This window comes from Somniosus microcephalus, chromosome 15 (genome assembly GCF_052327205.1).
Source record: "Somniosus microcephalus isolate GS21.2 chromosome 15, FLI_Smic_1.0, whole genome shotgun sequence".
Classification (NCBI taxonomy): domain Eukaryota; kingdom Metazoa; phylum Chordata; class Chondrichthyes; order Squaliformes; family Somniosidae; genus Somniosus; species Somniosus microcephalus.
In genome coordinates, this window is record NC_141001.1 from 53,388,167 (window position 1) to 53,403,237 (window position 15,071).

Below are 15,071 nucleotides of genomic sequence, written 5' to 3' on the forward strand. Positions count from 1 at the left end.
TCTAACAGGGTTTTGTATAGCTGCAGCATAACTTCTACCCCCTTGTATTCTAGTCCTCCAGATATAAAGGCCAGCATTCCATTAGCCTTTTTGATTATTTTCTGTACCTGTTCATGACATTTTAATGATCTATGTACCTGGACCCCCAAGTCTCTTTGGACATCCACTGTTTTTAGCTTTTCACCATTTAGAAAGTAACCTGTTTTTTAGGCCCAAACTGGATGACCTTGCATTGAAATCCATTTACCACAGTTTTTGCCCATTCACTTAATCTATCAATAACCCTTTGTAATTTTATGCTTTCATCTACAGTACAATGCTGCCTATCTTTGTGTCATAGGCAAATTTGGATATATGACTTTCTATGCCATCATCTAAGTTGTTAATAAAAAATAGTGAATAGTTGTGGCCCCAACACAGATCCCTGCAGGACACCATTGGTCACATCCTGCCAATTTGAGCACCTACCCATTATCCCCACTCTGTCTCCTGCCACTCAGCCAATTTCCCAACCAAGTCAATAATTTGCCCTCAATTCCATGGCTTCTACCTTTTAGATAATAGCCTCTTATGTGGGACTTTATCAAATGCCTTCTGGAAGTCAATATAAATAACATCCATAGACATTCCCCTGTCCACTACTTTAGTCCACTTCAAAAAATTCAATCAAGCTTGTCAGGCATGACCTACCTTTTACAAATCTATGTTGGCTCTCTGATCAACTGAAAATTTTCAAAGTGTTCTGTCACCCCTATCCATAATTATGGACTCTAGCAATTTCCTGACAACAGATGTTGGGTTAAATGGTCTATAAATTCCCTGGTTTCCCTCTCTCCATTCTTAAATAGCTGAGTGACGTGTAATTTTCCAATCTAAAGGAATGGTTCCTGAATCGAGAGAACTTTGGAAGATTATAGTTGGGGTATTCTGTAATGTGCTGACCCTACTTCCTTTAAAACCCTGGGATGGTCCTGTGGATTTGTCGCTCTTTACTGCCATTATTTTCTTCATTACTGTTATTTTACTTAGGTTAATTTTCTGAGTCCCTGTCCCTGATTCAATATTGGTTTCCTTGGGATTTCCGGCATGCTATCCTCTACCTCTACTGTAAATACTGACGCAGAGTAACTATTCAACATTTCTGCCATTTCCTTTTTATCATTGACAACATCACCACTTTGTTTTTAAAGGGCCAACATTGCTCCTGACTACCCTCTTTTTCCTAATGTAATTGTAAAAATTCTTTATTGATTTTGATACCCCTTGCAAATTTCTCTTCATACACCCTTTTTGTAGCTCTTACTATCTGTTTTGTGACCATTTGCTGTTCTGTTCTTTGTATCTTTCCCATTCGCTCTATTTTTTGCATTTTTTGTATGCTTTTTCTTTTAGTTTTATGCTGTCCCTCACCTTTAGTCGTCCGTGGCTGTGTTTTTTTTTTTTTTGCCAAGTAGAGCTCTTGCCCCTCGGATATAAACTGATTATGTATCACATTAAATTCTTTTTAAAGATCTCCCACTGATCTTCAAAAGCAAAATACCGCATTTGCTGGCAATCTGAAATAAAAATGGAAATGCTGGAAATACTCAGCGGGTCAGGTAGCATCTGTACAGAGAGAAACCAAGTTGAAGGGTGCGATCTTGCCCAGCCCTGGGAGGCGGGACTGCTGGGAAAATGGCAGAATTTGGGGGCGGGTGCCCAACCCGCCCTCCATGCCATCTTGCCAGGAGACGGGTAGCTGTCCTGCGCCGGGTCCCGTCTCCTTGGAGGTGGGAAGGGATTAAAGCCAATTAACTGCCTGTTAACAAGCAGAAAATAGGGTTATCACCATTTTCCCCATACAAATGCGGGCTCCGAATCCTGCCGGTCACCAAGGCGAGCAGTGGGGTCGGGGTGGGAGTGCAAAAGTGTGCTGTGAAGGTAAGTGATGGGTGCAAGTGTGGAGAGGTGAGTATCTGAGGTAAGTGGAAAGTGTTAGAAAAAGTATACTTACCTTTTTCTTCCTGCAGGCTTCAGTCGGTGTGTATGCGGAGAGTCTCGCACCTCCGTGGTAGAGATGACAGATGGCCGTTGCATTCTCCAATGCAACAACCATCTCATTTTTGCAAAGGAAAGAGGTTTCTACAGAGAATGTAACTGTTTGACAGCTTCACATAGCTGTCAAATGATGACAATTCAGCTGTCAAAAACTTTTGACAGATGAAACGTCATACGTTGACGTTCTCTGCAACCGGCTTTCCCTTAATTGGCCTGCTAAGCCCGCTGGGTGGACTTAACAAGGTCAATCAAGGGAAAATGGCATGGGTTGGCCAGAAGCTGATGGAGGCGGGACTGAAACCCGACAAGTGGGAGTCCTGCCTCCAAAAGCTCCCCATTGGCAAAATCACCCCCCCCCCCCCCCCCCCAAAAGTTTCAGGTCGCTGACCCTTCATCAGAACTGGAAAAAGTTGGAGATGTAACAGGTTTTTAAGCAAGTGTAGGAGGGGAGGGGGGGGGGGGGGGGGGGAAAGAATAAAAGGGAAGGTCTGATAGGATGGAAGGCGGGAGAGATTAAGAGACAAAAGGGATGATGTTGCAAGGCAAAAGGAGATGATAATGGGACAAGTTAAGAAACAAAAGATGACTCTAGAACCATCTTTGTTTCTCTCTCTACAGATGCTGCCTGACCTGAGTATTTCCAGCATTTTCTGTTTTTATCCCACTGATCATCTGTCGTTTTACCCATTAACAGATTTGCCCAGCTTACTGTGGATAGTCTCTGCTTCATCCCATTGAAGTCAGCCTTACCTAAATCTAGAATCTTGGTAGCTGTTTCATAAGAACATAAGAAATGGGAGCAGGAGTAGGCCATTTGGCCCTTCGAGCCTGCTCTGCCATTCAGTAAGATCATGGCTGATCTACCTCATCTCCACTTTCCTGAACTATCCCCATATCCCTTGATTCCCTTAATATTCAAAAATCTATCGATCTCGGTCTTGAATATACTCAACAACTGAGCCTCCACAGCCCTCTGGGGTAGAGAATTCCAAAGATTCACCACCCTCAGTGAAGAAATTTCTCCTCATCTCAGTCCTAAATGGCCGACCCCTTATTCTGAGACTGTGACCTCTGGTTCTAGACTTCCCTCTAATCTGTTTGTCCCTATGCCAATTTGTGCATGGCTCAGGTAACAATCCAGAGATTATTACCTTTTGATGTTCTGCTTTTTAATTTGGATCCTAGCTCCTCAAACTCCCTCAGCAGAACCTCATTCCTAGTTCTACCTATGTCGTTGGTTCCTACGTGGACCACAACAACTGGATCCTCCCACTCCAAGTTCTTCTCCAGCCACAAGGAGACATCTTTAACCCTGGCACCGGGCAGGCAACAAAACTGTCGGAACTCTCGGTAGCAGCTGCAGAGAACAGTATCTATCCCCCTGACTATACTGTCCCCTACCACAACTACATTCCCTTTCACTCCCCCCCCCACTTTTTTTAAAATTTGTTTATGGAATGTGGCCGTCGCTGGCAATGGCAGCATTTATTGCCCATTCCTAATTGCCCTTGAGAAGGTGGTGGTGAGCCACCTTCTTGAACCGCTGCAGTCTGTGTGGTGAAGGTACTCCCACAGTGTTAGGGAGGGAGTTCCAGGATTTTGACCCAGCGATGAAGGATTGGCGATCTACTTCTAAGTCAGGATGGTGTGTGACTTGGAGGGGAACTTGGAGGTGGTGGTGTTCCCATGCGCCTGCTGTCCTTGTCCTTCTATGTGGAAGAGGTCATGGGTTTGGGAGGTGCTGCCGAAGAAGCCTTGGTGAGTTGCTGCAGTACATCTTGTAGATGGTACAAACCAGCCATGGTACACCGGTGGTGGAGGGAGTGAATGTTTAAGGTGGTGGATAGGGTGCCAATCAAACGGGCTGCTTTGTCCTGGATGGTGTCGAGCTTCTTGAATGTTGTTGGAGCAGGCAGGTGGAGAGTATGCCATCACACTCCTTACTTGTGCCTTGTAGATGGTGTAAAGGTTTTGGGGAGTCAGGAGATGACACTCGCTGCAGAATACCTAGCCTCCTGACCTGCTCTTGTTGCCACAGTATTTGTGGCTGGTCCAGTTAAGTTTCTGGTCAATGGTGACCCCCAGGATGTTAATGGTGGGGGATTCATTGATGGTAATGCCGTTGAATGTCAAGAGGTGGTGGTTAGACTCTCACTTGTTGGAGATAGTCATTGCCTGGCACTTCTGGGGTGTGAATGTTTTCAGCCCAAGCCTGAATGTCGTCCAGGTCTTGTTGCATGCAGGCATGGACTGCTTCATTATCTGAGGCATGTGAATGGCACTGAACACTGCAGTCATCAGTGAACATCCCCATTTCTGACCTTATGTTGGAGGGAAGGTCATTGATGAAGCAGCTGAAGATGGTTGGGCCTAGGACACTGTCCTGAGGAACTCTTGCAGCGATGTCCTAGGGCAGTGATGATTGACCTTCAACCACCACAACCATCTTCCTTTGTGCTAGGTATGACTCCAGCCAGTGGAGAGTTTTCCCCCGATTCCCACTTGAATGGCCTCCTGCACCATGGTGCCATGGTCAGCTTGCTCATCGATCCTACAGGCTTTTCCCTCATCCACACAGGCAGCAAGAACCTCATAGCTGTTGGACAAGGGCAAAGGCTGAGGCTCCTCCAGCACAACACTTGGCAACTCGGGCAGGTAAGGGGACCCCATCACACCCTCCTGTCCCTGACCACTAACCAGACCTGTGCCACTACCGACCCTAAAATGTGACTGCCTCCTGGATCAAAGTGTCCAGGTAACTCTCCCCATCCCTGATGCCCTGCAATGTCTGCACCTCAGACTCCAGCTCAAAAACTCGGAGCTGAAGTTCCTCAATATGCAGGCATGTGGTTGTCCAAGATCACAATGCTCTCCACAAACTCCCACATGCTGCAGTTGCGCTACATCGCCTGCACTGCCATCCCTATATGACCTTGATTTTATTTAATTAATTTTTATTTAGCTAACTTGGTTTACAGTGTAATTTCCTGACTACTTACTTGATCTAGATTAAGTTAAGGGTACTGAAATTAAATATCTACCTGTAACACCGAGCACTGCAAGTAGTGTAGGCAAAAATCAACAACTCCTTCCCCCCTCCTCCAAATTCACACTCTTTCTAAATACCCAACCAAAGCACTCTGTTTAAGTCCACGCCGTTTAATCCCGCTCTGTGCAGACCGCATTTCTCCCTTTCAAACGCTATGTTGAACTCTTATCATGTTATGATCGCTATTGGATAAATGTTCACGCACAGTTAGGCTGTTAACTAAATCTGGCTCATTACTCATTACTAAATCTAATATGGCTTTCCCTCTTGTTGCCTCTGGGACATATTGTTGTAGAAAACTATCCCGAACACACTCAAGAAATTCACTACCTTTCTGACTGGTGCTAGTCTGCTTATCCCAATCCATACGAAAGTTAAAATCCACCATTAAAACCACTCTACCTTTGCTACATGCTTGTCGAATCTGTACATTTATACAATCTAGCACTTCACAGCTGCGAGCAGGGGGCCTATACATAACTCCCACTGCAGTCTTGAATCCTTTCCTATTTCTTAATTCTACCCATAGAGTCTCCACTTCCTGCTTATCTCCCTTTATATCCTCTCTTATCATTGAAATGATTTCATCCTTAATCACTAAGGCTACTCCTCCCCCTCTACCATCTTCCCTATTTTTCCTGTAGACCTTATAACCTGGTATATTTAATTCCCAGTTCTGACTGTCTTGCAGCCATGTCTCAGTAATGGCTACAATGTCATACCCTCCAATTTGAATTTGCGCCTTCATTCAATTTATTCCTTATACTCCGTGCATTTGTATAAAGATCTCTTATTTGGGCCACGCACCCTGGCCTGTCCTTCAGCTCTAATGTTTTACTTACATGTTTCTTATTTCTCTCTCCTGGTTTAATCACTCTACACATTTTAGTTTACCCCTTAACCTGAAGTGCCTAAAGCACAATTTCTGACTGTTACTCCACTCACTTCCCTTTCGTTTGTTTTTGAACTCTTTTTACTATAATTTCCACCTGAGCCCTTCACGCCCCCCCCCCCCCCCCCCCACCTCCTATTTACTAGTTTAAAGTCCTTGTGACCGCCCTATTTATCTTTTCCACTAGGACCCTGGTGCCAGACTGGTTCAAGTGGAGCCCGTCCCAATGGTACAGTTCATTTCTGTCCCAATACTGGTGCCAGTGCCCCATGAAATGGAACCCCTCTTTCCCACACCATTCCTTCAGTCACGTGTTCACTTCCCTAATCAGCTTATCCCTATGCCAATTTGCACGTGGTTCAGGTAATAACCCAGATAAAACCGAGGTCCTGTTCTTTTAATTTAGTTCCTAGTACTCTTGTAGTTATGCAAGTTATCCTAGAGTATTACTGCAAAACATGACATTTGACAAGGTTTGTGTAAAGAATGAAGCTTTGTGTCTGTGTATTAGCTGTATTTAAACACTGACTAGTCAGTTCCCCCTCCAGTTTAATATTAACCTCCTATGTTTGCTACAGCTATCCTGACTCTCTCTCAGCAAAATGGATCCAAACATTCCAGTGAGCTTAAGACTTGGAAAGTTTGGGAATAAGAGAAAGGAAAGTGGGAGTGGGTGGGATGGAGAAAGAGTCTAATTCTGACCTATTGAGGGGCAGGAGAATGAGTTACTTGAAATGTAGAACTGGTGCTGGGGATTTTTTTCTTTTTTCAAAAGCAGTCTAAACTCTAAATCTTGGTTATTTGGTTTAATGCTCAGAATAAAAGCCAACGACCTCTGACATGTGAACCACTTTTTTTCACTTCCCTCCCTATTTTGGTGCACACACAATCCTTGAGCTGCAATGATCAGTTTACTGTTCCAATTGGGCATAGTTCAACCTGAATAACTGTCTGTTTTAGGATCCTTGAAGAACAGTGTGGCATCCACTGCAACATGACTCTGCTTTTCTCATTTGCTCAGGCAGTTGCCTGTGCAGAGGCTGGGGCAACACTAATTTCCCCTTTTGTGGGTCGTATTCTGGACTGGCATGTGGCCAACACGGATCAGAAAAGCTTCAAACCGTCGGCAGACCCAGGTACATTCATCTAACCATTGAATTCTGTATTAACCCAAGGACCAATAGCAAACATTAGCTGTGACTTTTTTTGACTGGAAACTATTGAGATTGTCCGAACTCTTTACTTGGGAGGACTTTCTAGCTGACCTTGATGACTATTTTGTCTGTAACATCCTCCATCCCATTTACTATAAAACTATGAAATAGTGTCCCATGCCACTGATTCTATCCCTCTCCCTGGCAACTGCCTGAGGCTGAACCAAACTTGGTGTCGTATTTGACCCCGAGACGAGCTTCTGACCACATATCCGCGCCATCACTGAGACCGCCTATTTCCACTCCTGTAACTTCGCCCAACTCTGCCCCTGCTTCAGCTCATCTGCTGCTGAAACCCTCATCCATGCCTTTGTTACCTCTAGACTTGTCTATTCCAACGCACTCCTGGCTGACCTCCCATCTTCCACCGTCCGTAAACTTGAGGTCATCCAAAACTGCTGCCTGTGTCCTAACTCGCACCAAGTCCCATTCACCCATCACCTTTGTGCTTGCTGACCTACATTGGCTCCTGGTTAAGCAACGCCTTGACTTTTAAAATTCTCATCCTTGTTTTCAAATCCCTCAATGGCCTTGCCCCTCCCTATCTCTGTAACCTTCAGCCCTACAACCCTCCAAGCTATCTGCGCTCCTCCAATTCTGGTCTCTTGAGCATCCCTGATTTTTTTTTTTTTTTTTTTTTTAAATCGCTCCACTATTCGCGGCTGTGCCTTCAGCTGCCAAGGCCCTGAACTCTGGAATTCCTTCCCTGAACCTCTCCACCTCTTTCCTCCTTTAAGACGCTCTTTAAAACCATCTCTTTGACCAAGCTTTTGGCCATCTGCCCTAACACTACTTTATGCGGCTGGGTGTCAAATTTTGTTTGATAATGCTCCTGTGAAGTGCCTCGGGAAGTTTTACTACACTTAAGGCGCTATATAAATACAAATTGCTGCTGTTGTAGTAGTAAAGGCCCTGCTGTTGGTGCTTGAAATATTGGTCCAGTTTTTGAGGCACTCTTCACTGAATAGCATTTTCCCAAGTACTTGGTCGTCATTCAGTTGTGTTGAAATATTGGGATTATTCTGCACAGGAAACTTTGGTTTATCCAGAGGTTAACTGTCCGGAATGCTTGAGCCACTGGCAAAATTCAGGAGTCGGTTCAGTAAGTTTTTTTTCTTTTCGTTGCTTTTTTTTCACCAGTCAGGCTCTGCAAGGTCTAGCTAAAGCTGTTGCTAAGCTACAGAGATGCTTGCAAGCTACGGTCGACTGTTTAGAAGCTGTTGCAACAGGGTTTGTTGCTAGATACGGAGCTCAAAAGCTTCCGTATGTTTAACATTAGCGCTGGTTTGTCCGGCAGTTTTGATGGGACGGCAACAGCTCGGTCCCGTCGGTGCCGAATATCACAGTTTCCTGTACTATGGTGCATTACATATCATGTAAACCACATTCTTTCTTTTTTGCATAAGTCATGCTTTGACTCTGTCCTTCTACAACACACAGTGCCATGTGCACCAACACAGGACTGATTGTGATTGGAAGTGTTTTAAAATATTACATTTTATTTAGGGTTCTTGCTGTCGCTTACTAGGAAGTGGTGAGTGTGCTGATAAACTGGTATCTAGCTGTTTACCTGAACTGTAACACACACAGTTCTGTGCAATGGCCAACTGCAACCTCCTATCATTGGCTTTTTTAACTAATTCGCAAACTATCGAGCCTGACAAGTCACACTGCTCCTTTTGCCTTTTTTAGTTTTTTTTCCTTTTGCTTTTGGCAAACCTTTTGTGGGATCTCTTTCTTTTGAATTGCACATCTAAAACATATTTGGCTCTTGGTTTTCAAATTTTGGTTGAGCTGGTAAAATGAACTGGATTGTGAGATTGTTGGAATGTAGCAATAGACTATTTTCTTTTCTTTTTTTTTCCTTTTCTTCCACTTCCCCCCTTCCCCCCCCCCCCCCCAAAAAAAAAAAAACAGCCATTTATTTTTTGATGCATGTATATCCATACTCTGGGCATTTCTTATTATACAAGGGCTTACCTCTCTTTGAATGGGACCAATTTTTAGATGGAAGAGGAAAGCCATTCAGTCTCTTCTCACTTAATACCTTCTGATTTACAGACTATTGCAACATTAATTATATACCCGATTTGGCTCTAGGTGTACAGAGTGTAACAAAGATCTACAACTATTACAAGAAGTTTGGGTACAAGACTATTGTCATGGGGGCATCTTTCCGTAACACTGGAGAAATCAAGGCGTTGGCTGGCTGTGACTATCTCACAATATCTCCAAAACTGCTGGAAGAACTTAACAAAGATGTTGAGCATCTAACCCCTGCCTTGAGTGCTAAAGGAGGTAAGTTTTCTTTCAACTGAATTATGAAACCAACAGGGCACTCTAGCTTCAGTTAATATTGGTAGTGTAGGCTTGAGGGTGTAATGCATATGTCGATCGGCAACCTGCTCGGCTTGTTAAGTAATTGAGAGACCTCAGGTTACCATTGTTTGTGAATCTAAAGTAGACTAAATGTTTTGAGAGGAAAGCTGCTTCTACTTAACCTAGATTGCGCATCTGTGGAAACATAGTCAGAGTATATGCAGTATATAGCCGACAGAACTGGAAGAGTACAAATATGCACAACTTCACTGTACCCTCTTGTAAATGGCATAAGACAATGTGCAACTACTACAATATGTAAACCAATGTATGATCTTAAAGTCAAGACCTTTTTTTATCTTTTCCAGTTGGATTTGTAATAATTGGCTTCATGAAAAGTTTTGGAAAAAAGCTGATTAATACCTTAAATATTATCACATACTTTTGTCTGAAGCTCCTGTTTGTGTGAAAGGCCACTTACTTTGTAAAAGCAAGGCTATTGGATGCAGCGGTGCAGTGCTGCGCATAGTTTGATTATTCTTAAGAGGTACATAGCTATGATCAATAATGGGTTGCGAATTTGGTATTTACAACATGAGTCAATATATGGCTGCTTAAATATCTAGATCTCCTGATGAAAGATGCATAACTGGCAATGTACCCTACTTTAATGTTCTTCCCAGTTGAAAAACTGAATTCTTAACAGTATAACAAAAGTAAAACACTGTGGATGCTGGAAATCTGAAATAAAAACTGAAAATGCTGGAAAACGCTCAGCAGATCCAGCAGCATCTGTGGGGAGAGAAACCGAGTTAACGTTTCAGGTTGATGACCTTTCATCAGAACAGTATAAACTGATATAATCTGTTGAGTTTCTGCTGCTTGAGCTGTTTTTGTGACCTGTTGACTTTTGAAGTGGAATGTTCCATAGCTGTGTCCTCCATCTCCATTTCTGCCTGAATTTCTTGTTTTTGTTGGGATCCTAGTTCCAATGAAAACCTGTGGTTGTCTAAGGTGTGTCAAAGTAGCTTCTGAATTTCTATCTTTTCTCCCTTTCATTTTTATTAGTATGGAAGATACATTACTTCATTGTACAAGGAGTTAAGACCAAGTGTAGTTTTCAAGAAGTGGAATTCGAGGGCTAGGGATAATTCTGGAACAGGGTGCGGACCACAATTTATGCCAATTACGTTTATTTTCTTTGGTACAATGAATGCATCCCCTTTGGTGCAGAATCCTAGCTTTTTGTCTTCACTGTTGGCATGCTTTGGACTAGTTTTACTCTGGACCCATTCTTCTGGGGTGAGGGAGGTTGTGCTCATTGGGCAGTAGAGCCTTCAATGTAGGCACATGAACATGAACATTGATTTGGGGGGAGGGAGGAGAGAGGGTGCACTGACCTTTGGAGAAAACTGGCTCCAAATCAGTTTAGTTGTTCCCACCTTCAGAATGGGTGGTGAGAGCCTCTGCAGAAAGAAAAAAGTAAAGTCAAGTATTGGGTAGGCAAAATTGAAAGTAAAGTCAAGTTTTAACTAGCATTTTAAATCTGTGTCTTGTAGTTTAGGGTTATTATTGTAATTAAGCAGCTCTTGGTGTGTTAAAGGTTTTTTTTGTGCACTTTCTTAACCTTGCAAAATCATGTAACCCGAGATCATCAATTTCCCTGTATCAGCTGGCTGTCTAAAAGTTGAGATTTCTGGTTTCCACAAACTCAGTTGTCGTTCAGCTATCATTCAGCAATCAACTTTTGTCAATGCAAATAATTTACAAACATCCTAAAAGTTCTCCCCTACTTGTGTGCAGCCCAAGCGCTTGACCTACAAAAAGTTGAAATGAATGAGCAGGCATTTCGTTGGAGTCACAATGAGGACCAGATGGCTGTAGAAAAATTGTCTGATGGGATCCGCAAGTTTTCAGCTGATGCTGTTAAGCTAGAAAACATGCTAAAGGTATGTATGTTTGAAAGCCTATGGCCTCCCAAGTAGGGTGCTGGTTTTGTACGTCAACTAGGCAGAGTTTAGGTGCTTATCCTCTCCTCTTCTCTCTTTCCCTCCCCCCCCCCCCCCCCCCCAAAAAAAAAACTTGGAAGCTGCCATCTTTAGTTATTCTAGTGTATGTGGGTGTCTGATGAAAAACAAATTATCTTGCCTTTCTTTTAGATCAAGAAAACGTACAAGGAGGAAGGAAACTAGTTGCAACGCATCTGTGGGAAATGTAATCCATTTTTAAACCAGTTTTGCAAAATGCATAGCCACCAGGAAAACTAATAGCATTTAACCTTTCACCTGAGGCACTGCCTGATAACCAATCAAAAAGGCTACATTGGCATGTTGAATTCAAGATTAGCTGCTTCACAATGCAATCACTTGCAATTAACTGTTACTGCAGTTTAGTTTGGAATGTGTATGATTTTAAACACTTAAGAATACCATAAATGGTACATGGGATAAACAAAGAACTAAATAAACTGGTAGGAATGGACTAGTTTCTGCAGCTTGTGCATATTTTGGTTCTTAAATACATATTTTGGTTCTGTCTTCACAAAGGAGGACACAAATAACCTCCCAGAAATGTCAGAGAACATAGGGTCTGATGAAAGGGAGGAACTGAAAGAAATCAGTATTTGTAGGGAAATGGTGTTCGGGAAATTGATGGGATTGAAGGCCGATAAATCCCCAGGGCCTGATAATCTACATCCTAGGGTACTTAAGGAAGTGGCCCTAGAAATAGTAGATGCATTGCTGATCATCTTCCAACATTCGATGGAATCTGGAACAGTACCCATGGATTGGAGGGTAGCTAATGTTACCCCACTATTCAAAAAAGGTGGTAGAGAGAAAACGGGGAATTACAAACCGGTAAGCCTGACATCGGTAGTGGGGAAAATGCTACAGTCCATTATAAAAGATGTAATAGCAGAGCACTTGGAAAACAGTGACAGGATCGGACAAAGTCGACATGGATTTACAAAAGGTAAATTGTGCTTGACTAATCTACTGGAATATTTTGAGGATGTAACTGGTAGACTAGATAAGGGAGAACCAGTGGATGTGGTGTATTTGGACTTTCAGAAGGCTTTCGATAAAGTTCCGCATAAGAGATTAGCGTGTAAAGTTAAGGCACATGGGATTGGGGGCAAGGTATTGACTTGGATGGAGAACTGGTTGGCAGATAGATAGAAAGCAAAGAGTTGGAATAAACGGGTCTTTTTCCGAGTGGCAGGCTGTAACTAGGGTACAGCAGGGATCGGTCCTTGGACCCCAGCTATTCACAATATATATTAATGATCTAGACAAGGGAACTAGATGTAATATCTCCAAATTTGCAGACGACACAAAGCTGTGTGTGCTGTGAGGAGGATGCAGAGAAACTACAGGATGATTTGGACAGGTTGGGTGGTTGGGCAGAAGCATGGCAGATGCAATATAACATGGATAAATGTGAGGTTATCCACTTTGGTGTCAAAAACAGGAAGGCAGATTATTATCTGAATGGCAATAGATTGGGAGAAGGGGAAGTGCAACGAGACCTGGGTGTCCTTGTGCACCAGTCGCTGAAGGTAAGCATGCAGGTGCAGCAGGCGGTTAAGAAGGCAAATGGTATGTTGGCCTTCATAGCGAGAGGGTTTGAGTACAGGAACAAGGATGTCTTGCTGCAGTTGTACAGGGCCTTGGTGAGACCACATCTTGAATATTGTGTGCAGTTTTGGTCGTCTTATCTGAGGAAGGCTATTCTTGCCATGAAAGGAGTTCAGCAAAGATTCACCAGGCTGATACCGGGGATGGCAGGAATGACTTATGAAGAGAGATTGGGTCGATTAGGCTTATATTCACTAGAGTTTAGAAGAATGAGAGGGGATCTCATTGAAACTTATAAAATTCTGGCAGGACTGGACAGACTAGATGCAGGGAGGATGTTCCCGATGGTCAGGGAATCCAGAACCAGGGGTCACAGTCTAAGGATAAGGGGTAAGCCTTTTAGGACAGAAATGAGGAGGAATTTCTTCACCCGGAGAGTGGTGAACCTGTGGAATTCTCTACCACAGAAGGCAGTAGAGGCCAATTCATTAAATATATTCAAGGAGTTGGATATATTTCTTAAGGCTAAAGGGATCAAGGGCTATGGAGAGAAAGCAGGGACCGGGTACTGAACTTGGATGATCAGCCATGATCGCATTGAATGGCGGAGCAGGCTCGAGGGGCCGAATGGCCTACTCCTGCTCCTATCTTCTATGTTTTCTATGTTTGTACCCCGACAATAGTTTTCAGAGTTCTGAAAGGAGGACATGAGCAGTTGCTCTTGTACAAGGGGTTGGCATATATGATCAAAACTGTTTTGTCATATAGCTAACACTTCTATACGTCTTGACCGGTGTCTTTTTTTCTTTTGCAGGAACGGCTTTTTGGTGCCAAGAATGGATGCTAGGAATCTCTTAACTTTCATAATTTGAATCACGTGGTTTGATAGCTGAATGTTTGTTTGTTTTATTTTCACTTTGACCAACTTTGTAAAAAGGAACACCATATGTTGCGTCATTGGTGTATCCATTATTGAGCATTATTGCTGGCTTGTGCAGTTTGGTCCACCTGTTTCTAATAAATGCATAAACCTACTAACGTGTTGTCTTTGCTGTGAAATTTCTACTCTTCTTTCCCAGTCTAGTTTTATTGGCTCTTTATGTACATTAAACAGAGTGGGAGCGAAGTGTAGCATTGTGTGGGTGCAAGGAACTGAAAGAAATAATGCGTGTTAAATAGATAAAACTGATGTGGAAAGAGATGTGGGTTATTAATGACTAAGCTACAGTAAAAGACAAATAAGATACTGAGTTGCATGAGCTGAGAGGGATATAGTGCAAATCACAAGTTGTTTAATGTTGTGTAAGGAATTGGTCAAATCTCTTTTTAGAATACTGTCTGGATCTGGTTACCCATCCGATCATTACTGTCCAAAGGTTAGTAACCACCATAGCTTGAGGGATCAGGAATTTGTGTTATGGAGAGGTTTAAGGAAATTGAGCTTGTTCTTGTGGCGAAAATAGAATTAAAATTGTGAAGAGTATAATTGAGATGGACAAAAGTTAATGAAGGGAAATTGTTCGTTACGGTGAATAGCAGGGGGCAGCAGTTTATAAAAAAAAAAAAAAAAAAAATAGGGGGTTGGGAATAAAAAGGGAAGTCCGAGAGAACTTTCACCTGACGTACAATAGATTGATGGCATGTTACCAGGTAAAGTAACTGGACTGTACAGTACAAATTCGGTAACCAGGGCCCAGAAATGTGTCTTGGGCGGTATCGGATCGGCTACCCGTTCTATGCAGTGCCTGAGATTCAGTTCCATTGCAGTCAATGGAATTGAATATCGGATGCTGCATATAACAGGCTACATATAATAGCCGTTTACTATTCCTACACATTCTTGTGTTTAATCTAGTCTAAAAACCATAGTTTAATTATGAACTGTAGTTTATTATTGCATTTAAAGTAAATGTTTTGTATGAATTCTCTGATCCCATGATTTCTACAAGCTCAACTGAATTACAGGTAGACTACCTGTATAT

The 15,071-nt window shown here is 42.8% G+C and overlaps 1 protein-coding gene across 2 annotated transcripts in view; it reads left to right on the top strand.

Annotated features, from left to right (window-relative positions):
• taldo1 (transaldolase 1) overlaps positions 1-14,123 on the top strand; it is a 29,956-nt gene extending 15,833 nt beyond the window's left edge. The window contains exons 5-9 of one of the 2 annotated variants that reach the window (XM_086007785.1): positions 6,939-7,114; positions 9,293-9,490; positions 11,315-11,460; positions 11,671-11,725; positions 13,904-14,123. In XM_086007785.1, the coding sequence (XP_085863911.1) occupies positions 6,939-7,114; positions 9,293-9,490; positions 11,315-11,460; positions 11,671-11,703 (553 nt within the window). In that variant the 3' untranslated portion in view covers positions 11,704-11,725; positions 13,904-14,123. The remainder of the gene's footprint in view (positions 1-6,938; positions 7,115-9,292; positions 9,491-11,314; positions 11,461-11,670; positions 11,726-13,903) is intronic. The other variant, XM_086007786.1, reaches the window with a different exon arrangement.
• The last annotated feature ends 948 nt before the right edge of the window (positions 14,124-15,071 follow it).